At 38.6% G+C, this 24,581-nt stretch overlaps 1 protein-coding gene and 1 long non-coding RNA gene across 7 annotated transcripts in view; one reads left to right on the top strand and one right to left on the bottom strand.

The window, feature by feature from the left end:
• MED26 (mediator complex subunit 26) overlaps window positions 1–23,969 on the top strand; it is a 129,601-nt gene extending 105,632 nt beyond the window's left edge. Inside the window, exons 3-4 of one of the 2 annotated variants that reach the window (XM_074204397.1) lie at window positions 16,729–16,803; window positions 17,427–23,969. In XM_074204397.1, coding sequence (XP_074060498.1) covers window positions 16,729–16,803; window positions 17,427–19,118 — 1,767 coding nt within the window. In that variant the 3' untranslated portion in view covers window positions 19,119–23,969. The remainder of the gene's footprint in view (window positions 1–16,728; window positions 16,804–17,426) is intronic. The other variant, XM_074204398.1, reaches the window with a different exon arrangement.
• On the bottom strand, window positions 471–24,550 carry LOC141500876 (uncharacterized). Of its 5 annotated transcripts, none has more exons than XR_012472067.1 (3): window positions 24,355–24,547; window positions 18,266–18,483; window positions 471–5,286 (listed from the first exon to the last, which is right to left on the bottom strand). It is a non-coding gene; the product is annotated as an uncharacterized LOC141500876 (long non-coding RNA). The 5 variants fall into 5 exon arrangements; XR_012472068.1 differs by lacking the exon at window positions 24,355–24,547 and adding an exon at window positions 23,881–24,340; XR_012472064.1 differs by having other exon boundaries at window positions 472–5,286; window positions 18,266–18,567; window positions 24,359–24,550.
• Between the last annotated feature and the right edge of the window lie 31 nt (window positions 24,551–24,581).

Below are 24,581 nucleotides of genomic sequence, written 5' to 3'. Positions count from 1 at the left end.
GAGTTCCCTGAGGGCTGGTTTCGCATACTGCCCATCTGGCAAAGGCCTCCCCCAATGATCTTCCAAGTTGTGCCCAGTGCTCCCTGGAGTGTAGCTCAGAAAACTGCTCCAGCTGGCGCACTGGGGCTGCCTCCGGGAGGCTGAGGTTCCTTCAATCTGGAGGCCACCCCTCTAACTCCATGGAGCAGAGCCTTTCTGCTATTTTCCAGGTTACCTTGGGCTGGAAAATTGCTTCACTGGATCCCTCTGTGGGTTCTGTCTCTCGAAAATTTAGTTAGAGTCCTCATTTAATAAGTTTTGAGAGAGAGCACCTAAAGAGAGGATCCTCTCCTGTCGCCATCTTGTCTCCACCCCCCACCCCCCAAGACAGTTCTCAAAAGAAGAATTCCAAAATGTTTACAACCAAATGAGTGTTCTAGATTACTTATAGAGAAATGCAAATCAGTATAACCTTGAGATTTTATCTTCCACCCTGCTAACTGGCAAAAATTGACTCCAGAAATGATCACAGTCAGTGTTGGAGACTTTGAGAAGGATAAGGCAGTCATACACATTCATCACATTTTGCTTGGCTGTGATCCATTTTGGAATATAATTGTATTCTCTAAGAAATGATGTGTTTAATGAATAAGGAGAAGCATGAAAAGATCTTTATGAACTAATGTATACAATAATTACAACTATGTGAATGGAAAAAAGTAAAAAAATCCAAAGAAAATATAACAAATTATAAGAATTATAAGTCAAGCAGGATTTGAAGATATGAGAGGACATCCCGAATCAATTTGTGGAGATGATAGGTGCACAGAACATTATGTATCCAATAACACATTTTAGGATTTTTTTCCAATATATTCATCAGTTGTGCTGATTTTATTTTCTTCTCTAAGAAATACAATTTTTTATATGAGATGTCTGCCTGGTAGGAATTGGAATGGGTGGTACTTGGAGTAAATATGATTATGTTAGAAATAGAAGTTTTCAAGAAAAATTTATTTAAGAAAAAACAACACATTAAAAGACCCATAAGTCTTTTAGTCTGGGTAAGAGAATACTTAAAAGAGGATATGAGAACTCTGTTCAGATTTGAAGGATTGTTATACAAAAGAGATCTTAAACTTGCTCTGCTCAGATTCACAGGTTCAATTTAGGAGAAGAATTGGTATAAATTGTAGAGGGTCAGTCACATTTGGGCATCTTTGAATGAAAATATTTCTACTCTTTCCTGACAGGTACTTCAGCAAAGCCTGGACAATTTGTTATTTTGTCAGCTTTAGAAAGGATTCTCTTTCCATTATGGCTGAACCACATGGTCATTAGTTAAAGGCTAAACTTCTTTTCTTTTGATACCCAATGTGACTGTTTCTCTTTGTAGATGGTTAAAAACTTCACAAATATTTCTTCTACTTGTCACTTCAGTCCTTTCATCATACCTAGAAACTAGACAGTCAAAATCCCTCCTTTAAATGATGGGGAATTTGAGGCATGGAAAGATTGTGAAAGTTGTGAAGTCTTGTGAAAAGATGGCACTAACATCAATGACCAACTTTTTTATCTTTTTGTTTATGTCAAAGAAATAAAGCATTTAGCATCGGGCTTCACTTAGAGAAGGTCATTAATGGATACTTCGGCACATTTTTTATTTCCTCATCTGTCCATGTCTTCTCATCATTCTGCAATTCTTAGTTCTGGCCGTTTATGGTCTATGTACAGAGAACAATCAGCAATCATTCACTAAGTACTGATCCTCTCACTATGCCAGGCTATGAATGATGAATGAATTTATCATGCACCTACTGTATTCTAGGCCTTGTGTCAAGCACTGGGCTTAAAAGATTTTTTTTTAAAAAAGTCTACTTTTAAGAAACTCAATCTAATATGGAAGACAGCATGCAAATAGATATATGCAAATAAGATCTATATAGGATAAACCAGAAATAATTTGTTCAGAGAAAGGACTGCTAGTAAAGGGAGAAAGCAAAAAACAGTATTTGTCCTCAGGAATCTCATTTTCTAATGGGGAAAGAAATCTGAAAATAACTACATAGATACAGGATATTTATAGACTGAGGTGGTTTCAGAAGGGAGGATGCTAACTGCTGGGAGGACCAGGACACATTGATGGAGTGGATTTGAGTCAAGTCTTGAAGGAAGCCAGAGGAATTAAGGTAGAGATAATAGAGAACATAGCCGGTTTGGGATAGTACTTAATGGCATGAGTACTGGAGCTGATTGTTTTAAATGTGGAACATCTGAGTTGTTGAAAACTGACTGAATCCTAGACTGTTGGTGAGTAATGTGAGAGGACTAGTTTCAAATAGGAAGGACCCAGAATTTGAAGAGCTTTAAATGCCAACAAAGGAGAGAATTGTGTCTTAGAATAGGAAGCCATTGAAATTTGTTGCATTTAGGAAATTTATGATTCAGGAAAATCACTTTGACTACTGAGAGAATTGGATTAGCATGGAGTGTGAAATCATTTAGGTAAATGGCTGAACAAATTATGGTGTGTGATGATGGATTGAATACTTATTCTAATAAATTATGAACAGGATACTCAGGAAAAATTGGAAAGACTTTTATCAGTTGATACAAAGTTGTTAGAAAGTAATAGCAATAGTGTAACATGATCAGTGTAGCTGATGATGATGATGATGATGATGAAGAATGACAGCTTTGAAGGATTTAAGATGAAAAATGCTGTCCATCCCCAGAGAAAGAGCTGATGCTTTTCAGAATGCAGATTGAAGCATACTTTACTTTTAAACTTTAATTTTCTTGAGGGTTTTTTTTGGGCAGGGAGGGAGATAGGTCTGTGTTTTCTTTCACAATATGACTATTATGGAAATATTTCACATAAGTACACATTTATGATCTAGATCATTGAGGGGAATGAAGGGAGGGAGAAAGGGAGAGAAACTTTGGAACTCAAAGTTTTCAAAATGAATGTTTTTATATGTAACTGGGGGGAAAGAAAATACTAAATAAATAAATAATTTTTAGAAACGTGGTGAGGGCCTGAATTAGGTTGTGTCTTTGTATGTGCAGATAAAGGGGACATAAAGAAAAAATGTTTTGAAGGCAGAAACAAAATTTATTTTAATAAATGTAACAAATGTTCATGAGAAATCAAGGATGATGCTGAGTTTGTGAATTTGGACGATTGGGAAGCTGGTAATAGCCTTGACATGGTCCTGCACACAACATCTTTGTCTTAGTTTCTCTTCCCTTAAGACTCCTCTCAAATCCAGCCTTCTATAGGAATTCTCTTCACATCCTCCCATTTGCCAATATCTTGCTTTCTGAGATTACCCTACCAATTATGTATATATATGTAATCAGGATTGGAAAAGGAAGGGTTTTGGAGAGAGAAAAAATTTTTTTTTACATGTTGTTTGTGATTCTGTGTGCCATTCAATTTTCCAGGGTATGGATTTGAGACTAATATTGGAGAGATGGTTGCTAGGCATAGGTATCTGAGATGAGATGAGAATTGAGCTCATGGTATATGTGATGAGATCACCACATTAGATTATATTGTGGGGTGGGGGGAGTGGGCCCAATTCAGAAGTGATGTGGACACCAGACATGGGTGATGATCAGGCAACTGGATAGGGATGAGGAGTATCAGGAAAGATCAGTGGCATGAAAAACCTAGGTATGAGAGAATATCCAGGAAGAGGAGTTGTTCAACAGTGTTAAATACTAAGGTCAAGAAAGATCAGGGTTGAGAAAAAGGTCATTATTTCTGGCAATTTAGAGATTATTAATAACTTTGGAGAAGATAGTTTTTCAATCAAATGATGAAATTGGAAGAGAAAGGAACAAATAATCTCTGTGTGCCAGATACTGTGCTAAACATTTTATAAATATTATATTTGCTCCTCATCCTGAGATGTCAGTGCTATTATGATCCCCATTTTACAGTTGAAACTGAGGCAGTGAAAGGTTAAATGACTTGCCTGGGTCACACAGTTAGGAAGTTCCTGAAGCTGGTTTTGAACTCTCCCTTTATCATCTCTGCCTTAGTTTCTCTGGAAGTGGAGAGGAGGAAGATTAGTAATGAAACACTGGATAGAGTATTGAGAGAAGAGGGTAAGAGTATAAGAAAGATTGTGGGCAGTTAGGGGATAGATCTTGTTGTTTGTGCTTTAGTAGCTAGGGTTTCCGGGTCTGTTTTATTGTGTATGTATCAGAGAGGGAATTATTGGTTTTCTTGTATCTCTTGCTTTGGCCACATAACTGGCCCAATTCATTTTCTTATCATATGTATGATTTGATACCATTAACACTTATGTATTATACATAAGTTATCTATAAAATTATGCTGTCCTTTCTACATCCATCACATGATTCCCTTTTGGTTACTGTCAGGTTTGATTTTATGGAGATTGTAGTGTTTCCAAGCTTCTTAAACATACAGTTTTGTTTAGACAGTAGCGTTAAGACATTGGTTTGGGTTTTTTTTTTAAGGGGGTAGTGGTCATCATTGAATCCTTAAAAGACTTATGGTGTCTTAAATGCAATTTTAGGCTTTATTCATTTTCCACCTTGTAATGTTTTTCCAGATAAATGCACTGATATACTATCTAAGTGGACTGGTTGACTTGGTTTATGTCATAATCTAGATCATGAACCTTCTTGTTTTCTTTCCTTATATGGATTTTTAATCCTGTTGAAATATTTCAATTATCCATGTATCTCATTTAAAAGTCCCTTCAGTGTTTTGTACTTTGATGTAATTGATGCAATATCATCTGAAAACTGACATCACTTTCTGCATGGACTTGGAAATTATTCCCTCGGCATCTTCTATTATGGGAGCTAACTCTTTGTTTGAATATGGGCCCTCTTCATTTATAAACCTTCTTTGACATTTATCATTCTTTTCAAATTTATTTATTTTTCCTATTATGTGAAGATAATAATTTTCAACATTCATTTTTGTAAAGTTTACTCCTTTCCACTCTTCCCTCATCCTCAGATAGCACATAATCTGAAATAAGTTAATCATGTTTTACATATTTTCATTTTGATCACTGTGCAAGAAGAATCAGAACAAAAAAGGAAAAACACAAAAAGGGGGAAGACAAAAACAAAACTGAAGAGTGAAGATAACATGTCTTGGTCTGCATTCAGATGCCATAGTTTTTTCCTCTGGATGTGGATGGCATTTTCCATCTGATCACACAATGTTGCTGTTAATGTGCACAATGTTTCTCCTGGTTCTTCTCACTTTAGTCAGCATCAGTTCATTCAATCTTTCCAGGATTTTCTGAAATCTGCCTACGGAACAATAATATTCCATTATATTCATATGCCACAATTTAATCATCCATTCCCCAATTGATGGACATTTCCCCTATTTCCATTTCTTTGCCATCACAAAAAGAAATGCTCTGAATAATTTCATATATGTGGGTCTTTTATCCCTTTTGTGTGATCTCTTTGGGATACAGACTTAATAGTAGCATTACAGTATCAAAGGGTATATGCAGTTTTATTACCTTTTGTGTATTGATCAAAATTGTTCTCCAGAATGGTTGGATCAATTCCCATTTGCACCAGCAGTGTGTTAATAAGACTTTTTTGTCCATAATCTTAAAGCCCATTTATTTATTCATTCATCCACTCATTTATTCATTTATTTTTTTTTTTTTGTTTAGGTGATGTAGGGTAATGATTAACAAAATAAGCTTCAGAGATTTTTGTATCCCTTTGTTACTTGTCAGTCATGTGACAAAAAATAGTGATCTATATAAATACTTTTGAAACTTTGTTATCTTCTCATTAAGTAAAGATATCTTTGACAAAAGGAGTATGATTGTCATTCTGAAAAAGATTTTTTTATTTTTCTAGAGTACACTGATGCTGAATTTTATTTTTATTCATTTTTGCCAATTCTCTGGATATGAAGTGGTGTCCCAGAGTTTTCTCTTTTTTCTATTTAATATTATTTATTCTCATTTTGTACAAATGTTTTATATTAATAAAATATTCTTGTTTAAGAGTAAACAAAATACCCCCCAAAAAATATAGACTCACTTGAGTGATAAAGGGGAGAGAAAAAAATTACAATTTAAAAAAATAGTAATAATTGTAGGTATGGCCAGGTGGCACAGTGGATGGAGCACCAGCCCTGGAGCCAGGAGCACCCGAGACCAAGTCTGGCTCCATACACCCAACAATCACCCAGCTGTGTGACCCCATGCAAGCCACCCCAACCCCACTGCTCTGCAAAAACAAGGAAAAAAAAGACCCAACATAAAATAAAATAGTAATAATAGTAGGGGCGACCGGGTGGCGGACCTTGAGCCAGGAGCACCTGGGTCCAAATCTGGCCTCAGACACCCAATGATCCCCTGTTATGTGGCCCCAGGCAAGCCACCCAGCCCCATTTGCCCTGTACCCCTCAAAATAATAATAACAATAAAATTATAATAATAAAAAATACGCTTCAGTCTGTGTTCCAACACCACCAGCTCTGTTGCGGGTGGATCACATTCTTTATGATAACTCCATCACAAAAGTTACTTCCATATTTTTCCACCAATGTCTCCACTACCATGTACCATATTTTCTCTCTCCTTTCACTCTGACTCTGCTGTAGGGTGCTGAGTGGCACAGCAGACAGATCCCTGTCCCTGGGGCCAAGAGGCCCCGAGCCCCTATGCCACCTCTTAGGGCCAGCATTCACCTGGCCCTATGGTCCCGGACAGGCCATCCAATCCCAGCCCCTTGCAAGAAGTGAAAAAGAAAATGTGTTATCTCTGACCACTCTCCCCCCATGGTCCATCCTCTCCTCCATCATTCACATCCCCCCCTTCCCCCTGTCCCCCCCCCCTTCTTACTCCAGATGTCTCTACCCCATTGAGTATATTTGCTGTTTCCTCTCCTAGCCACCTCTGATGAGAGTGAAGATTCCCTCATTCCCCCTTGCCTTCCCCCTTCCATATCATTGCAGTAGCTCATTGTAATAAAGAATCATGTTCAGTAATTCATTTTAATTTAACAAGTATTTCCTAATGTCTTGCTAGATGCAAAGTACGACACTAGGTTCTAGGGAAAGAAAAAATAAATTGGAACATAGGCCCTGCCTTCAAGGAACTTAAATTCTATAGCATGCATGCACACACACACACACACACACACACACACACACACACACACACACACACACATTGCAAAGACTTGGAGGACAGAGATGAAAGTCTGATATAACAAAATAGGCAAATTCGATTGGAATGTAAAGTATGTGAAAAGCAATAACATGAAATATATTCACAAGGTTTTGAGTTTTATAAATTTTCTCCCTCTCCCCTTGACAGAAAGCAGTCTGATATAAGCTCTATACTTTTTGTTTTTAGGGTTTTTTGTTTTTGTTGTTGTTTTTTTTTTTTTTTTTTCCGCAAGGCAGTGGGGTTAAGTGGCTTATACAAGGCCACACAGCTAGGTAATTATTAAGTGTCTGAGGCTGGATTTGAACTCAGGTGCTCCTGACTCCAGGGCTCTATCCACTGCACCACCTAGCCGCCCCTTATAAGCTTTATACTTATAGCTATGGTAAACATAGTTTGATATTGAACATATGGAATATATTTACAAAGCTAAACTTATCAAGAATCATTTGGAAATAATATCTATGATTTTTTCCTATTCTTTTAGTATCTGTTCCTCTCTGTTCTTTCAAATCTAGTAGAAATGCTAATAACTATTATCATTATACCTAGTATTTATTTAGCATTTTTAGGTTTGCTGAGTGCTTTTACAAGTCTTATTTTAGTTGGTTATTACTATTTTACAGATGAGGAAACTGAGAAAAACAGTGATTAAATGACTTCCTTGTGTTTACACAATCAGCCATTGACTGCAGCAGAATTTTTACTCAGCCTTTTTCAGTCTCAAGTTTCACTTGACTTTGATTTTTTTTTTTAACTTTTGCAAGGCAGTGGGGTTAAGTGTCTTGCTCAAGGCCACACAGTGTCTGAGTTCAGATGTGAACTCAGGTACTCTTGACTTCAGGGTGGTGCTCTATCCACTGTGCCACCTAGCCACCCCTTGACTTGATTTCTTAAGTATCATTTAAATATAGGTATTTCGGTGAAGGCCCTTTCAGTTCTACTCATTCTGACCATGTCCCATTTACTTATTAGTGAAAGTAAATCTATCCTGTAGTTTAACTTACTGTGTGGTTAACATTTGTATGTTTGCTGTGTGCATGCAGAACTTCAACTACCAAAGCGATTTGGGATACCAAGGACTAATGAACTGCTGGCTTAGGTGTTTTTTTTATGCATATTTTGTTGGTTGAACTTTCAGATAAGGGACTTTATAATATATATATTCTCTATTTGAGATATTGAGCTCCCTTTTGAATTATTTTAAGAGCTTCTTTTGAATATCTTGAATGAATGACTGTATTGCTTTTTATAAACTGAAAATTGCAGAACTATGAGTCCAAAAAAACCTGAGATAACTTCTAATCTAAATCTTTGAGTCCAAGTCTTTGATTTTGCTCATAAGGAAACCTGCTCAGAGATATGTTTATAAATAGACTTTTAAAATTCCTTTTATCCCTAATGTCTCTTTTTTCTTACTATGTCCTATACTGTTGAATTAAATAGGTTCTAGGAAAAGCAGTCAGTATCAAGATGGAACTGGTATAAGTGGCAATAACTTTCCTTTAAAATGATTACAAATCTACCTCTAGAAAACTTGTTTGCTTTAGGCAGCTGTGGGTTAAATAGAGAAGACCTGTGTTCAGGTCTGGCCTCAGACACTCACTGGTTGTGTATGACCCTGGGCAAGTCACATAACTGGAAGTTTCCTCAGATATTGAGAATTATAATATCACTTGGCTCCCTGAGTATCTGGCATGTCATAAACTCATCTTTCATTCCGTATTCCTGATTTATTCCCTGCTTTCTGTTTGATGAGTTTTAGGTCAAAGCTGTCCTAGCTCCGGAGAGCAGATTCACTATATAGATCGACTCAGCCTTGACACATCTCTGGAAGTTGTTTCCAGAGAACCCCAGTTCTAGACCCTTTGGTTTGTTGCTCTTGGTCAGTTTTCTGACTCTGGAATTATGTGCTTTGTGCTGTAAATTGTCTACTGACTGATAGTTTTGCTCTCTGTTAAACAGCATTCATTACAACTTGGAATGACAACGATGCCCCATGATTCTTATCATCCTGTCAATGACAGGTTGTATATCTGCTGTAATTGATGGGAAGTGCTTGAAGTCTATCACCTTTCCTTTAGTATAAGTTTATATTTTTAATTTCCCATAGACTTTCAGGCTGAAAGAAATCTTAGATTGAACTTTTCAGCAAACATTTATAAAGCACGTGTAATGCATAAAGCATTGGGGATATAAAGTTACAAATAGAAAACGTTCCCTCTTTTCAAAGAGCACATACATGTTGTACTGAAGGGGCCATGCCTTGTTCACTTCACTATAGGATTTGAGGAGGGAAGGAAGACAAAATTTGAGGCAGGAGGAAGATCAGGAAAGACCTTGTTTGATACAATAAACAAATAAATCCAGAGTCATAAAGAGCTAGAGGAAGGTGAGGATTGAGTGCATTTCAGGTATGGGTTACCAGTAACCTGTACAAAAGTACTGAAATGGAAGATGTCACATGGCATAAAGTGAAGAGAGCTCATGGATTAGTTGATAAAGCATAAGTCGGGTAAAAATAGACTAGACCCTTTATTTAAGTGAAGTTTCTACTTTATCCTAGAGGCAGTGAAGAGACTAAGAAATCAAATTGAATGCTAAGTCAGGTGAGAGGTAATAGACCTGAAGTAAGATCATAACTTGATAGTTAGCAAGGACCATTTGGTTTTTATACATGAAGTTGTAATCTGTTTGCCTTTTTAAATAACTTACAAGTTCAAAATATTTTTTTCACAACCGACTTGCTGTTTCCTACTGATTTATTCACTTCTGTCCATTTTATTTAAGGGCTAGGGGAATTTCCTTTCATCTTTTCCCCTTTCAGTTTTGGTAACTATATTACTAGGCTTCCCAATCCCCTCTCTCCTTCCCTTTCACTGAAAGATACAAATAGAAAAAAGTGTTATCAAATATACATAGTCAAACTAATGGATTGTTGGTGAAGTTGTGAACTATGTGAACCATTCTTTTTTTTAATTTTTTTCTTGGAGATTTTATTTATTTTGAGTTTTACAATTTTCCCCCCATTCTTGATTTTACACACACACACACACACACACACACACACACACACACACACACACAAACCCAGAAGGCATTCTGTTAGTGTTTACATTGGTTCCATGTTATACTTTGATCTCAGTTGGATGTGATGACAGAGAAATCATATACTTAAGGAAGAAAAATAAAGTATGAAATAGGGGAATATAAAGTATTCAGATTAAGTATGAGATAGTAAAATTACATTATAATACTTTTCCCCCCTAATTTGGTGGTCATACTCTTTGGTCTTTGTTCAGAGTCCATAATTCTTTCTCTGTATACAGATTGTATTCTCCATTGCAGATAGGTCAAAATTGTCCTTGGTTGTTGCACTGAAGGGATGAGCATGTCCATCAGGGTTGATCATCACCCCATGTTGCTATTTAGGGTGTACAGTGTTTTTCTGGTTCTGCTCATCTCGCTTAGCATCAGTTCATGCAAATCTTTCCAGGCTTCCCTGAATTCCCATCCCTCCTGGTTTCTAATAGAATAGTGTTCCATGACATTATGTGAACCATTCTTTTTTTTAAAGGTTTTTGCAAGGCAAATGGGGTTAAGTAGCTTTGCCCATGGCCACACAGCTAGGTAATTATTAAGTGTCTGAGACCTGATTTGAACCCAGGTACTCCTGACTCCAGGGCTGGTGCTTTATCCACTACGCCACCTAGCCGCCCTTTATGTGAACCATTCTTGAAAGCATTTTGTTAATTGTTGTCCAGGGATTATAAAATCCTCTCTGTGACAAGTTGTATATCTGCTGCAATTGACTCCACAAAATAAAATCAGAAAAGGAGTATGAACTCTTTGTATGTATATATTTATAGAAAATCCTTTAGTGAGAATTAGAATTTGTAGGGGTGCCCTTACAGTATATGATTATGATGGAATACTACTGTGTTTTTTATAAGAAATGATGAGCAGAATGCTTTAGAAAAACATGGAAAGATTTACATGAATCAAAATGAAGTGAGAACAGTGTACACAGTAATATTATACATCAGAAAATAAAGACAAGTATGTAGAGTCATGTACATGACAATGTAGTCCCTACATTGGCTAGTCTGAAAAACAGATATCTCATTCTATAGTTTTAATTCTCTATTTCTCCAGTAGGAACTGGTTAATATATTTGCATTCTGTGATCCTTACATCTAATCAAAAGGTCACTTAGAATTGCTTTTATCTACATTGAATCATTTGCTTTCTAGATTATGGCCACTTTATTCTGTATCAGTGATCAAAGAGGTCTTCCTGATGTTTGTCCTTAATTCTCAAAGAAGACCATGACATCAGGGAGGTGAGGCTATGACAAACAAGGGAATTGGACGGGGGGGGGGGGGGGGGGGGGGGGGGGGGGGGGGCTGTGTGCTAAGTCACCAGCCTTTTTCTCCTTCAGTTATCTGGGTCCAGTGACCAGATATGGATTAGGACTACTGGAGATGGTCCTGGATGTGAGGCAGAGTAAGTGACTTGCCTAAGGTCATACAGTACAGCTACTGAGTGTCATGTATCTAAGGTTGGATTTGAACTCAGGTCTGCCTTGACTCCAGTTCAGGTGCTCTATCTACTGAGCCTAGGTGAGTTTCATATATATATGTATGTGTGTGTGTGTGTGTGTGTGTGTGTGTGTGTGTGTGTGTGTGTATGCCTTTCACCATTTCTTATGGTTCAGTAATATTTTATCACACTCATCTGCTGCATCCTTTCCCAGTTGATGAGCAGTTTAAATGTTTTTTAATACAAAAATAGTTCCTACAAATATTTATATATATCGATAATCTCTCTCTCTCTCTCTCTCTCTCTATATATATATATATACATACATACATATATATGTATGTATATGTATATATAATATATATGATCTTCACTCATTTCTTTGAGGTATAATCTTAATAATAGTATTTGTACACCACATCTAAAGGTATGTACAATTGAGTGACTTAATGGTTATAGTTCCGAATTCTGCTCCAGAATAGCTGGATCAGTCCTTGACTCCACCAGCAGTAAACCAGAATGCCTGTTTTTCCATAGCTCCAGTTATTTTCTTTTTCTATCATCTTTGCCAATCTTATGGGTATGAGGTAGAATATTGAGGGGTTTTTTTATTTGGATTTCTCTTATTTAACTTGTAACATTTTTATTTGGCTGAATTTCTGTGAAAACTGCTTGTATGTATTCTTTGCTCATTTATATGTTGGGGGAAAGCCTTTAGATTTCATGGTTGAGATTATCAGTAATCTTGGAGAAAACAATTTAATAATGGGAATGGTAGCTTCAAGAATTGCAAGGGATTGAATCAAGAGTGAGAGGTGAGTAGAAAAGAAACCAATTGAAAATCCCTTTAAGAGTGGCTATTTTTACTTTTTTGGTAGGGCAGTGGGGCTAAATGACTTGGCCAAGGTCACACAGCTAGGTAATTATTAAGTGTTTGAGGTTGAGTTTGAACTCAGGTCATCCTGACTCCAGGGCAGGTGCTCTCACTTCGCCATCTAGTGTCCCTAGAGTGTGGCTTTTAAAAGGAGTATAAGATGGAGGACATGAGATTAAAGGAAAAGGCAGATTCTCAGAGATATATGCATAGAAGCATTTTAGAACATAGAAGAGAATGCAGAGGAATCTTTGAGGTGAAGATGGTAGGGCCAACAGACTAAATGTTTTCAAATAGAAAATAGCTTACATCTTTTATGTAGCTTACAGACAGTATTCCATGTTAGATTATCTTAAAAAATGGGCCACGCTTGTCAGGAAGCTTTCTTTCAGCAAAGATTAAATAAATTCTTACTTTGTATACTAGGTGTTTAGAGATAAACTTTGTCCCTAGCCTCGGGGTTCAAATTCCAATTGAGTTGGCAACATAGAGTAACTTGTGTATATTCAGAGTTAATGGAAGTTTACCTCAAAGGGAGAAGGCATTAGCAGCTCCCTTTGTAAAGTGAGAGGCACTGAGTATTATGTCAAGATTCAAAGATAAGTATTTTTTAACAGAAGAATTTTATGATCCAGAACTTTGTTTCTTTGTAGTCAGTTCAGTATTCTTTCATAAATTCCTGTCCTGCCCCAGTTTGCATGTCACCCTGGGGATGCAGAAAGACTAGAGCTGGAACTTAATGGAAGTTAGTGAATGAAGGAGGAAGAGCAAGTTAAGAGATCTTCAGTAACTTTACAGAGAGTAATCTGCAGTGGAACAATAAGGTTAGAAATGGGACAAACCCTTTGGAACCCTTGGCTTCTTGTTGAATCTCCTTTGTGCTAGGTCTTTTCATTCTTCCCAGCCTCTATTTCTTCACTATCCATTTCCTGACCTACCATATTAGTTTTTTTTTCTTCCTTCCTTAAGAATATCTTTCTGTCTGTCTCCTTCCCCCTTCTCGTCCACTAGTAAGTGACTAAGAAGAGTGTGAGAAGAGAAAGTGGTGCAGGTTATGGTTGTAGACGGCCCTTGAAAGAGTTTAGCCACAAAGGTCAGAAGAATTATATGATGGTGATAGTGAGGATGGAAGGATTTGTGGGAGAATTTTCTTTTTTGAGAATAATTATGTTTGTTGGTAGTAGGAAAGGAGCCAGAAAGCTAGGGAGAAATGGAAAATAAGCGACAGAGTTGGGATGATTGGATATGGGGAGCACCTCCTGTCGGAGATGTGACAGAATGAGATTGCTCATGCAGGTAGAGGGATTACCTTTGGTAAGGAGTAAAGTCATCAAGTGAGACAGAGCATCTGTAAAATATGAGAAAAAGTTCTTAGCTTGAGAAGGTGAGAGGAAAGTGAACCATAGGAACTTTGAGGAGGAATGAGCCCCTGTAGAGATTTTGTCTCCAAGCCCCTCTGCTAAGTGCATTTTTTTTTAATTTTCTCTCTTTATTGCATTTCTGGAGGGAAAAGATGCCACCTGCTTTTTCTTTGTATTTATGGCATTTAGCACAGTGGCTATTTCAAATCATTACTTGTTGATTGAAAAGGCAGTCAGCTTTAAATTTGATGGAAAGAATGGAAAGATCCAGGGTCAACAAGAAACCAAAAGGGTACAATAGAAAGGGAAGTCAGAAGATAGAAATAACCTGGTTAGGAATAAGAAGAAAGGTTGAGGAAGGGAAACAGAGACAGTGGGTAATATGTTTCAATTAAGTATCTATTGATTCTAAATCATAAGGATAAGGGATCCAAATTTGGGTTTACAGTACTCCTGTAAGGTGCTGTGAGGACTAAGCATCACCTCAGGGCATTGGTGTTTTAAGAATTCTGTCAAAGTATCCCGACCTTTAAATAACTGATTTTGTAGTGCCTCTAAAGCACTAGAGGTTAGCCTAATACCTTGTCCCAACTTAAGTCTTTTGTTGTCGTTCAGTCTTTTGCAGTTGTGTCCTACTCTCCATGTTCATTTGGGGTTTTCTTGGGAAAGATTGGACTGGTTTGCCATTTCCTCCCCTAGCTCATTTTATAGATGAGGAACTGAAGCAAATGGGGTTAAGGTGTGCAGGGTCACTCAGCTTGTGTCTGAAGTCAGATTTAAATTGTCTTCCTGACTCCAGGGCTGGTACTCTTATCTTCTATGCCACCTAACTGGCTAAGCATACCACTTTGTTTTATAGCTAAGAGAAACAAGTTCAGAGGTGTTAATCGGCTAGGAAAGCCAGGATTTTTACCCAAATCTAGGGTAGGTGGAGGTACAGTGGGGGTTTGTTTACCACTATGCTTAGTATTCTATCTTGTCCCAAATAAAAAAAAAACATCTCTTCTGTAATATCCTTGACAAATGGTCATCTAGCTAAAATACCTTCAGGAATCTTAATGGTGTCCTTCATTCTCAAAGAAGACCATGACATCAGGAAGGTAATGTCATGACAAGCACATGAATTGAAGTGAGGGGTGTTGTGCTAAGTCACCAGCCTCACTTTTTTCTCCAGCGTCATCTGGGTCCAGTAGTCAAATATGTATCAAGACAACTAGAGATGACTCTAGATGCAAGGCAATTAATTAGTATCTCTTGGCATTTCTAATCTAAGAACATAAATTGAAAAGAAAGTATTGACCTACAATTAATAGGAATATCCTCATTTGAGATTTCCTTATAACATTGTGCTCCTCATAGATTATTTATCTTTATCCCTTTTGCTTTTTTTTACACCAGCACTAATATTTATATAATGCTTCTAGCTTTACACAAAACTTCACATCACCTCATTTGCTTGACACTTTATTTTTTTCATTATTATTTTTAGGGTATTTTTTGCAAGGCGCAAATGGGGTTAAGTGGCTTGCCCAAGGCCACACAGCTAGGTGATTATCAAATGTCTGAGGCCGGACTTGAACTCAGGTACTCCTGATTCCAGGGCTGGTGCTCTATGCCACCTAGCTGCCCCGATTGACACCTTTTTTGAAAATGTATCTTCCATCCCCCCCCAAAACCATCCCTTGCATGAAAGAGGAAGGAAAAAGCATTTGAGTACAACAAACTAGCACATAAGCCAATTGTGATAAATATATGTAAATTTCCAAACCCTCTATAAAGAAGAGATTGAGCATTCGGTTTCATCTCTTTTGTTCTTTCTATTCAACTTGAAGTTTGTAAGTTGTTTTCCTGGTTCTGCTTATTTCATTCAGACTAATTTTATAGAAAATTGTCCCATATTTCTCTTAATTCTTAATCTTCATCATTTCTTAAGGTACCGCAATCATGATATTTGTTTACAATGTTTAACTATTTCCCCAATTGGTGGGTACCTACCTACTTTGCGACTAAGTTTTCATTACCACAAAATGACACGTGTCATGTATTTATTGTCCTGAATTAAAATTTTTCATCTATTGGCTTCTTCACTGGACATGAGTAAAACCTCCCAGTCATTTGAATTGTATTTCTCCTATTATTGTGGATATTTGTCTATTGCATTTCAGATTTCTGAATAGTGAGCAATATGTAAATTTTTTGTGGTTTCTTCAAAGATGAGTACTTATTTATCATTGGGCCCAGACTACTTTTTATGAAAGATTATGTTTGGATCTAATTTTTTATTATTAATACATCATCTTCCTGTCCTCATTGAGCATCAGGGAATCTTGGTATTTCTGCATTATGGTCATCTTAAAATTCATCTTTACATTTGGTCCTTTCTCTTTGTGTTTATCAAATTATGTTTGAAATTGTCATTTGTTTGTAATCCTATTCTCCTAGACTGTAAGCTCCTAGAGGGCAGGAAATAAGCTTGTTATATCCCCCAGAATTAGAACAGTATCTTGGCACACATAACTTAAAACTTATAAATCAGCTGGGAGATGGAATGGAATGATTGTAATAGTTGTTTATATGAGTCTTTGCTAGTAAACCGTTGCTTAGTGCCCATTTTGTGCTTGGCACTATCTTATTTGTTCGCGATATAAAGGAAAGCAAAAGATAGCCCCAGACACTTACAGTGTAATTACCTGAATGTGGCCTCCATATATGTAGCAATTTATCCTATGCTGGAGAAGGAATGGAACTAATGACTATGATTTTATCATTACAGATCCATAACATGGTGGCAGTGCTGGAAGTTATCTCCAGCTTGGAGAAATACCCCATTACCAAAGAGGCACTTGAGGTAGGACCCATTATAATTAGATTGGCAGGAATCCTTAGTGTACCAAAGCAGTTTGAGGTCAAATATTTAATCTTAGTCCTTGGCTTTGTTTTGACATCTTCACTGCTCTTTGTGAATTAAAATCAATTGGCTGCCCTTTTGTGGGGAAGGGGGAACAAAGAACTAAAGAACCTGGATTAGAATTTGACAGGCAGTGGCCATGGGGCTTTACACCTAAGTATTTATGCATGTAGCTGTGTATCACTTGCACATATATATGTAAGTATAAAGACATTCTTAGATATTTTGACTTTTTTGGCTCATAGGTTTTATTTTATGATGAATCAAATTGCTTGTGTTACACCAAGTAACACATTGGGGGTTCAATTTTTGAAGCAACATGATTTCTTGTCTGTGCTCTGGTTCAAACTTAGTCTGATTTTATGACAATTGGGGTTAAGTGACTTGCCCAGGGTCATGCATCAGATTTGAATTCATGTTCTCCTTACTCTGGGGCCAATGTTCTAGCTGCCCTTACTCTGCGTGTTTTTGATGATTTTCCATTTCCCAGGAATGTCATTTGTGAACATGCTTCTACTCAGAATATTTGATTTGGGGAGTAAAATATCTCTGTTTGGTTTCAGGAAACAAGGCTAGGAAAACTCATCAATGATGTAAGAAAGAAGACAAAAAATGAAGAACTTGCCAAACGTGCCAAGAAATTGTTGCGGAGTTGGCAAAAGTTAATTGAACCTGTGACCCAGAATGAACCGGTGCCAAGAGGATTGCCAAACCCACCGGGGTCGGCAAATGGCGGCGCTCACAACTGCAGACCGGATGTGTCACCTGCTACAGTTCCTGGGTCCAAAGCTATTCATGAGTTGAAAAATAGGAATGACATTCAAAAGCTGAACTCCCCGAAAGCAGAAAAACTGGGAAATAGAAAAAGAAAAGGAGAACACCGTGATGGACATCAAGTCCCTCCTTCCAAAGTTTCCAAAGCTAGCCATGAACTGTTACAAAATTCTTCTCCCCTTCCAACTAATGGGATTGGGGGTAGCCCTGAAAATTTCCCTAGCCCTCTTGAAGTCAACCTGCACACAGGGCCTGAAAGCAGCAGGACAGAACACAGTGAGAATGATAAACACAGTAAGATACCGGTCAATGCCGTCAAACCTCACACGAGTTCTCCCGGACTTGTAAAACCTTCCAGCACTTCCTCACAGCTAAAGACTACAGTGCTTCAGCACCATGAAAAGCCGGAAGAACCTACGGGGCAGCATCAACCTAAGAGTCCTCGCTGTTCATTTAGTTCTAGCAACCTAAGGCATGAGCCATTTCTCCGGCAGCATCCCACATATGCACCAAAGGGTTCCCTGCCTAGTCCATCTCAAAGGCCCCACTTCTTAGATGCTTCCCAGGCTTCATCACCCTCTTCACGAGCACCATCACTGATGCAGCCTTCAACGCCTCCAGTACCTACCAAAAGACCAGAGGCTTCCCATCAGACTGGAGTGGAGGCTTCTCAGCACTGGCAGGAACACACATCTTCTGAAAGTCATCAGCGGCATCTAGGGACCCTCCAACACATGACTTCTGGCTGCAAAGTGAGCTCACCATCTGGGGAGCCCCTTATGCCACGGGTGGGGTTTTCTCCAGAGGCTTCCAAGATGGACAGCGATGACAATGCTGCTTCTGGGTCTGACAGTAAGAAGAAGAAGAGGTACAGATCTAGAGACTACACAGTGAACTTAGATGGACAGGTTCTAGAAGGCGGTGTCAAACCTGTCAGGTTAAAAGAGAGAAAAATTACCTTTGATCCCATGACTGGACAAATAAAACCTCTAACACAAAAGGATTCTTTGCAGGTAGATATCCCTGCCCTTGCTGACCAGCACAGGACAGAACCGGACAAGCCGGAGCAAAAAACCAACCTGCAGAGTCCTTTTGAACAAACGAACTGGAAAGAGTTGTCCAGAAATGAAATAATTCAGTCCTATTTAAACAGACAGAGTAGTTTGCTTTCCTCATCAGGCGTACAAACACCAGGAGCTCATTATTTCATGTCTGAATATTTAAAGCAGGAAGAAAGCACTAGAAGAGAAGCTAGAAAGACTCATGTTCTAGTGCCAAACAGTATATCCACAGACCTGCCTGGAGTTACTAGAGAGGTCACAAATGATGATCTCAACAGAATAAGGCAACTCCACTGGCCAGGGGTGAATGGTTGTTATGATACACAGGGTAATTGGTATGATTGGACGCAGTGCATATCTTTAGATCCACATGGTGATGATGGTAGATTGAACATCCTGCCTTATGTCTGCCTAGACTGAATATAAGGTTGCTAAAATGCTTTCCCATCTGCAGTTAGCACACACAGCAGGGCAGACTCCATGATGCTTAACATGGAGAGTGCACCTCTTGTCCTGGAAAACAGGCCTGGATGAGGGTCTCGAGGGGCTGATCCTTTGTAGCTCTTCTGTCTAAGTTCTTCTTTTGTGAAATGCTGCTACCAGTTTACTAACAAAAATAGCAAAGGAAGGGCGTACGAAGGACAAAGAATTGAGTTCAAAACTCTATAGCAAACCAGCTATAAAAAGTGTTAGTCCCCAAAAGGTTCAAATGATTTCCAGCACATGTGAATGCCGGAATCCTATCTACAGGCAGGTACAGAATACTTGTGGAAGAGTTACCTTCAAAGTACGCATCTATTTATTTGCATTGATTTTTTTTTTTAATTTGGCAGTGAGATGTCTGTGAGACAGTGTGCAACAGCTGTAGTTTCATTTGTATTTGCATCATCTCTCTGTTGAGCGATTGGGTTATTTTAAGTCACATGGTGCAGATTTTTTTTCAAACTGCAGCCATGCACTACTGCAGTTACCCAGTTTCCAACTCCACATTCCGTAGGCATCCACATATTTTAGTCTGGTTTCAGTTTAAATCCAGTCTCCAAGAAATGCTGCAAAATTTTAGTTTTTTAAAAGTCCCCTCCCTTTCCCTTATCCAGTAGCCACATAATTTTTGTCCTTTTCCCCTTCCTGCAAATTTCTAGAAAACTTCAACTTTCTAGAGTCCAAAAATGTAACTGCGGGTGCTACTAGTGTGTAACTGTCCTGTGAGGGAAGAGGGAGCCTGTTTTGTATGCTGGAAATATACTTGTTACCATTCCTTTAGATATTGTTTGCCTTACGGATATTCATCATAAACGCGATTTGCAAAAACAAAGAGCCTTAGTGAATGTACAGTGACTAGACTTCTGTGTTCTTCAGATGCAGAAGGGAGCAACTTTGCTATTTGGTCCTTTAAGTGGACACATTGTGATATAAATGTGGAAATAAAAAAAATTTGCACAAAACTTTGTGAATTATTAATAATTTTTTTCAGCTGTTACTGATAGGAGTTGAGATTGTACTTTGTCCTCATCCTCCATCCCTCCCTGTGTATCCCTTACTCTAGGAAATAAGAACAGACAAGTAGAAAGGAAAGATGGATTTTAAAGTATATGGTTCACAAAGAAGAGCATTTTATATATATCAAGACCAGCCTAACAAATCTACATGAAACTTGTGTCTGGGCTTAATATAGAATTTCAACAACATAGAAGCTTCAGGTTCTGCTTAGGAATGCTATAATGAAGGCCACTAGCAGCATCTTATTCAAGATACTGCATGAAAAAAAGCACTGTGTGAGGAAAAAAAATTTAAAAGAAGGAATCTATTTAAATTCTTTTGGAAAATTGTTCCACTCTAAATTCTAGTGGATGATGTATAATCAAATTTCAGGAAAATACATTTTTAATTTTTGAAATGATTACTAATAATGAAGCCAAGGACAGCAAACACATAAACCACATTTTACTCATCAGTTGCTCTTTCCCCTCACTCTAGCCACCATTTGCATTGATCCAGTTAATGTTCAACATTCACCAATGTAATTCCCTTCAGGCTTCCTCACTCATTTATTCCTAACCAACTCCAACACATTGTCCTGCAACTACTACCCACCCTCCATCCCCACTTGGGATTAAGGATTTGAGGAGAATTAGGGATTTTTGAGGAAGCTGGAAGAAATCAATCATTAAACATTTATTAGGCATCTACTCTGTATTAGGCACTACTAGTTGCTCTCCACAGAAAGTGGGAGGTATTTTTTGAACTGAATCAGGAAAGAAATGAAAGGTTTGAGGGGAGCCACATTCCAACCAGTACAAGGGTAGGTGTTGGGGGGTGGAGTGCTGTGAAGAACAAGAGGCCAATTTAAGAAGGCTGAGGCAACTACATGAAGCTGGGTGGTTTAAAAGGAATTTTAAAAACCTAAAAAGAGGAATTATATTACCATATTTAGAGTTATGGAAAAATCACTTTGGAACTGGGATTAGAGTGTGGAAAGACTGAGGCAAGATTGGGACAGGATAACACTGCAGTGATCAGGGGAAAAATAACTAAGATAATGACTTAGGTTACCTTCAGGGGGAAGAGACAGATATACCAGAAAAAGAACAAAAGGAGGAAAAACCAAAGGATTACTGGGGGAAATGAATGAATGAATAAAAAAGAAATAAGAAAAACACATAGAAAAGGAAGGAAAAATGTTCTTTAAATCAGTAACTAATTTTTGAAGAAATATTGCTACTTGATATGGATGGCACCATCACCAAGGGAGACAGAAAAACAATAAAATTTTAATGCCTTCCTTAGAAAAGGACCATGAGCCTTATAGTCAATTGGCTCTGCCTTTGATGCATCAGTATTTATTGTTCTTGCTCATTTATTTCTCAGTTGTAAAGAAGCTAAGTTTTCTCTCTTATTCTGGCCATATCATTTCTCAGAGAAATTGAAGAGTATGTAGAAGGGAAGGGTTCACAGGCTTCTAGAGGCATGGCTGCACCTTAAACTAGCCAAATAAGTTTGGACAAATCTTCAGAGTCTCCTTTTCTTCATCTGTAAATTGGAGCTTATATTTAAGAAAAAATTTTTTGTAAATGATAAAAACTATAAAGCAGCACTTCAAGACTGATCCCTTTTTTGAGTCTCTATTCTCTATATTGGAATAATCAATTATTACTGCACTGATATTTTAAAGTGTACATCACCTTAGCTATTTTTGATTAAAGCTTGATTTTTACTCTTAAGACACTATATAATAACCACTGTACATAGAATTTTTTTGCATTGAATTTTTGAGATAATGAATATGAACACCTCTGAAACTTTTAAAGAACCCTAAAAGAATCCACTTTCTATTAGGCCCTACCTAGAAGTAACTTTAGAGATGGATTAGCATAATTTCTTTATCTTCATGAAACCAAAGCCTACAAAGGACTTGATGAAATTCAAACAAGTGATTGGTTAAATTGGGCCACAGTCATCTGAATATCAATCCAGGTTTCTTTCCATAAAACCAGGTGTTGTATGTCCAAAATTTTTTCATTTTCCTAGAATATGTCTCTCAAAAGTAGGTCTTCCTCCAAGAGGCTTACTGAAAATTTTTTTTACTAATCTAATCAGATCTTTTATAACAGTAATTTACTTTTTGACACTGGCTTGGTCCTATAGCCACAATAAGTCTTAGTTTTCCTTTCTCTAATATAAGGGAATCAGAAAAATCATTGTGGATCAAGCATTGGATTTGGAACCAGAATATCTGGATTTTGCCAATTTTTTGCAACACTGAAAATTAGGCCTTTTGTTGTCTATAAGATGGCTTGTGAGTTCTCTCCTGTAACTTCCTGGGCTGATTCCAGGGCTGGCTTCTAGAACCTAATACAGTTCACTGATCTGATAACTTTCAAACTGTTTTTATTCTCAAAGCTTTCTATCAATAGTAAAACTCCAGATTTGCTCTATAATTCTACCTGAAGTACTCTAAGAGTTCTATTTTCAAGAAATCAGAAAGCAAACCTGGGTCAATTTGAAAAGTTAACAAAAATGTTTTAACTACTTTATCACTTGATTTTCAATTCATGGGGTAGTTACTTGCTGTTGTCCTCATTTTACCAATAAAGAAATGAGTAAGAGAAATTAGTTGACCTTTCCCAGAGTCAAACAAAATTTTAACTTAGGCTTCTTCCTGGCTCAAAAGATATTTGGTTTATATAGAAGCCACTTGATCTGAAAGAGGCCTCTGACTACCACCATCTAGGAGTAATTTTGAAAATCCAAACCCCTCATTTTACTTATGAGGATGATTTGGTCAAGGTTAAAATGTAAATTAGCAGATTAAGGATTAAAATCTTTAGATAAAACTCTGCTTTCATGGCATGAATTTAAGTGAATATCTCATCATGTTTCAATAATATAATCCATGGGAAAGAAACTGCATCTTTGGAAGAAACTCCTGATCTTTTTTATAATCTACAATACTTTTGCCTAAAGAATAATTTTGTAATATTTTAGCTTAAATTGTATCCAATAGAAGTAATCTCACTACATCCTTTTGCAAAGTGCACTTAAATGGGTTCCATTTCTTCTGCTATAATAGTCCATGTCTCAAAAATCTCCACAGCATCAAAATGAAAATGATGGTTTTCCCTAGGACGGCTGGGGAGGAATAACGGAGAAAGTGGCCCAGGGGCTATGCTTCACACTGGTGTGGAGCTCTGACTGTAACGTTCCTTTGCAAGAATAGTCAAGCCTCTTGTTGTGTTTGTGTGATGGGATTAAGGTTGGGGAAGAGGAGCCTTTGTTTAGTAAGCTTACTGTCTAGGGAGCAAGTTTTTTTCCTGTACTACTATAAAGGTGGTACAAATATCAGCCTCATCTTACAGATGAACAAACTGATGGGAGATATTAATTCACCTCCACCATGGCTAGAAGCGTGAACTTGGTAGGCACTCAATGGTTACTGAATACAACCTAACCTACCCTCTCAAGTTCCCATACAATTGAAATTAGTTCAGAAACAAAACCAGAACTGAAACCCAGCTCTCCTCATCTGTGCTTCCGGATTCTTTTAATTTATAGCACAGCCAGCCAGGTTGGCAACTTCAGGGTCCTTCTCCCCACATCTGCCCCATCTTCATAAGCAGTCCGTGGATGTATCCCATGTCTTTGCCCTCGCAGGTATCCTTTCGTTCGGGCCCTTAATACTTACTGCCTGGACCAGCACAGTTGCCTAATTGTTCTAGTCTACCCATTTAGTAAATGCCTGGGGTACCCCACCCCTGCCTTTTTGCAGGGCGGGGGCGCGGCCGAGTTGCTCCGATTCAGCCGCCCGGCGTTGGCACTGCCCCGTGACCTTCCCTCCAAGTGATGCAGTTTGTTATTTGCTCTTCTCCATGCCCAAGCGGTGACGGGCCGAGTGAGCCCAGTCCCGTGCCGCCCCCGTCGCCCTGTGCTCTTCGCTTAGGGAAGGACCAACAAGAGCAGCAACAGCGCCGGGTCTGGGTCGGAAGCGGCTAGAAGAATGAACCCCGCCGAGTCCGGACCAAAATGATGTGTGACCTTGGGCGAGTCCCTCGCATGCGCCAAACTGGGCGGCATCGGGGACCCGGGCGGGCCTGGATTCAAAGCACGGCAGCGGTTTGCCTCGGGGTCCTCAACCGCAAAGTGGGGAAAAGCAGCGCACCTACCTCGCGGGGCTGCCGGCGGGGGCCCCCCGAGGCGGGCACGGTCGGGGGGCCACTCAGCCCCGCCAAGGTCACGTGCCCCCGCCGGGCGCCCGGCCCCGCCTCCTCGCGGCTCCTCTCCCTCCGGGGGCCCGGGCCCGGGGCGACCTCGCCTCCGCCTCCGGCCCCGCTGCCAAAGTCCGCTTCCGACGCGGCCGGAAGTGACGTGGGCGCCGCCCTTCGGCCC

The sequence above is a fragment of the Macrotis lagotis genome, chromosome X (genome assembly GCF_037893015.1).
Source record: "Macrotis lagotis isolate mMagLag1 chromosome X, bilby.v1.9.chrom.fasta, whole genome shotgun sequence".
NCBI classification, from domain to species: domain Eukaryota; kingdom Metazoa; phylum Chordata; class Mammalia; order Peramelemorphia; family Peramelidae; genus Macrotis; species Macrotis lagotis.
This window is presented reverse-complemented; position numbering and strand designations above follow the sequence as displayed.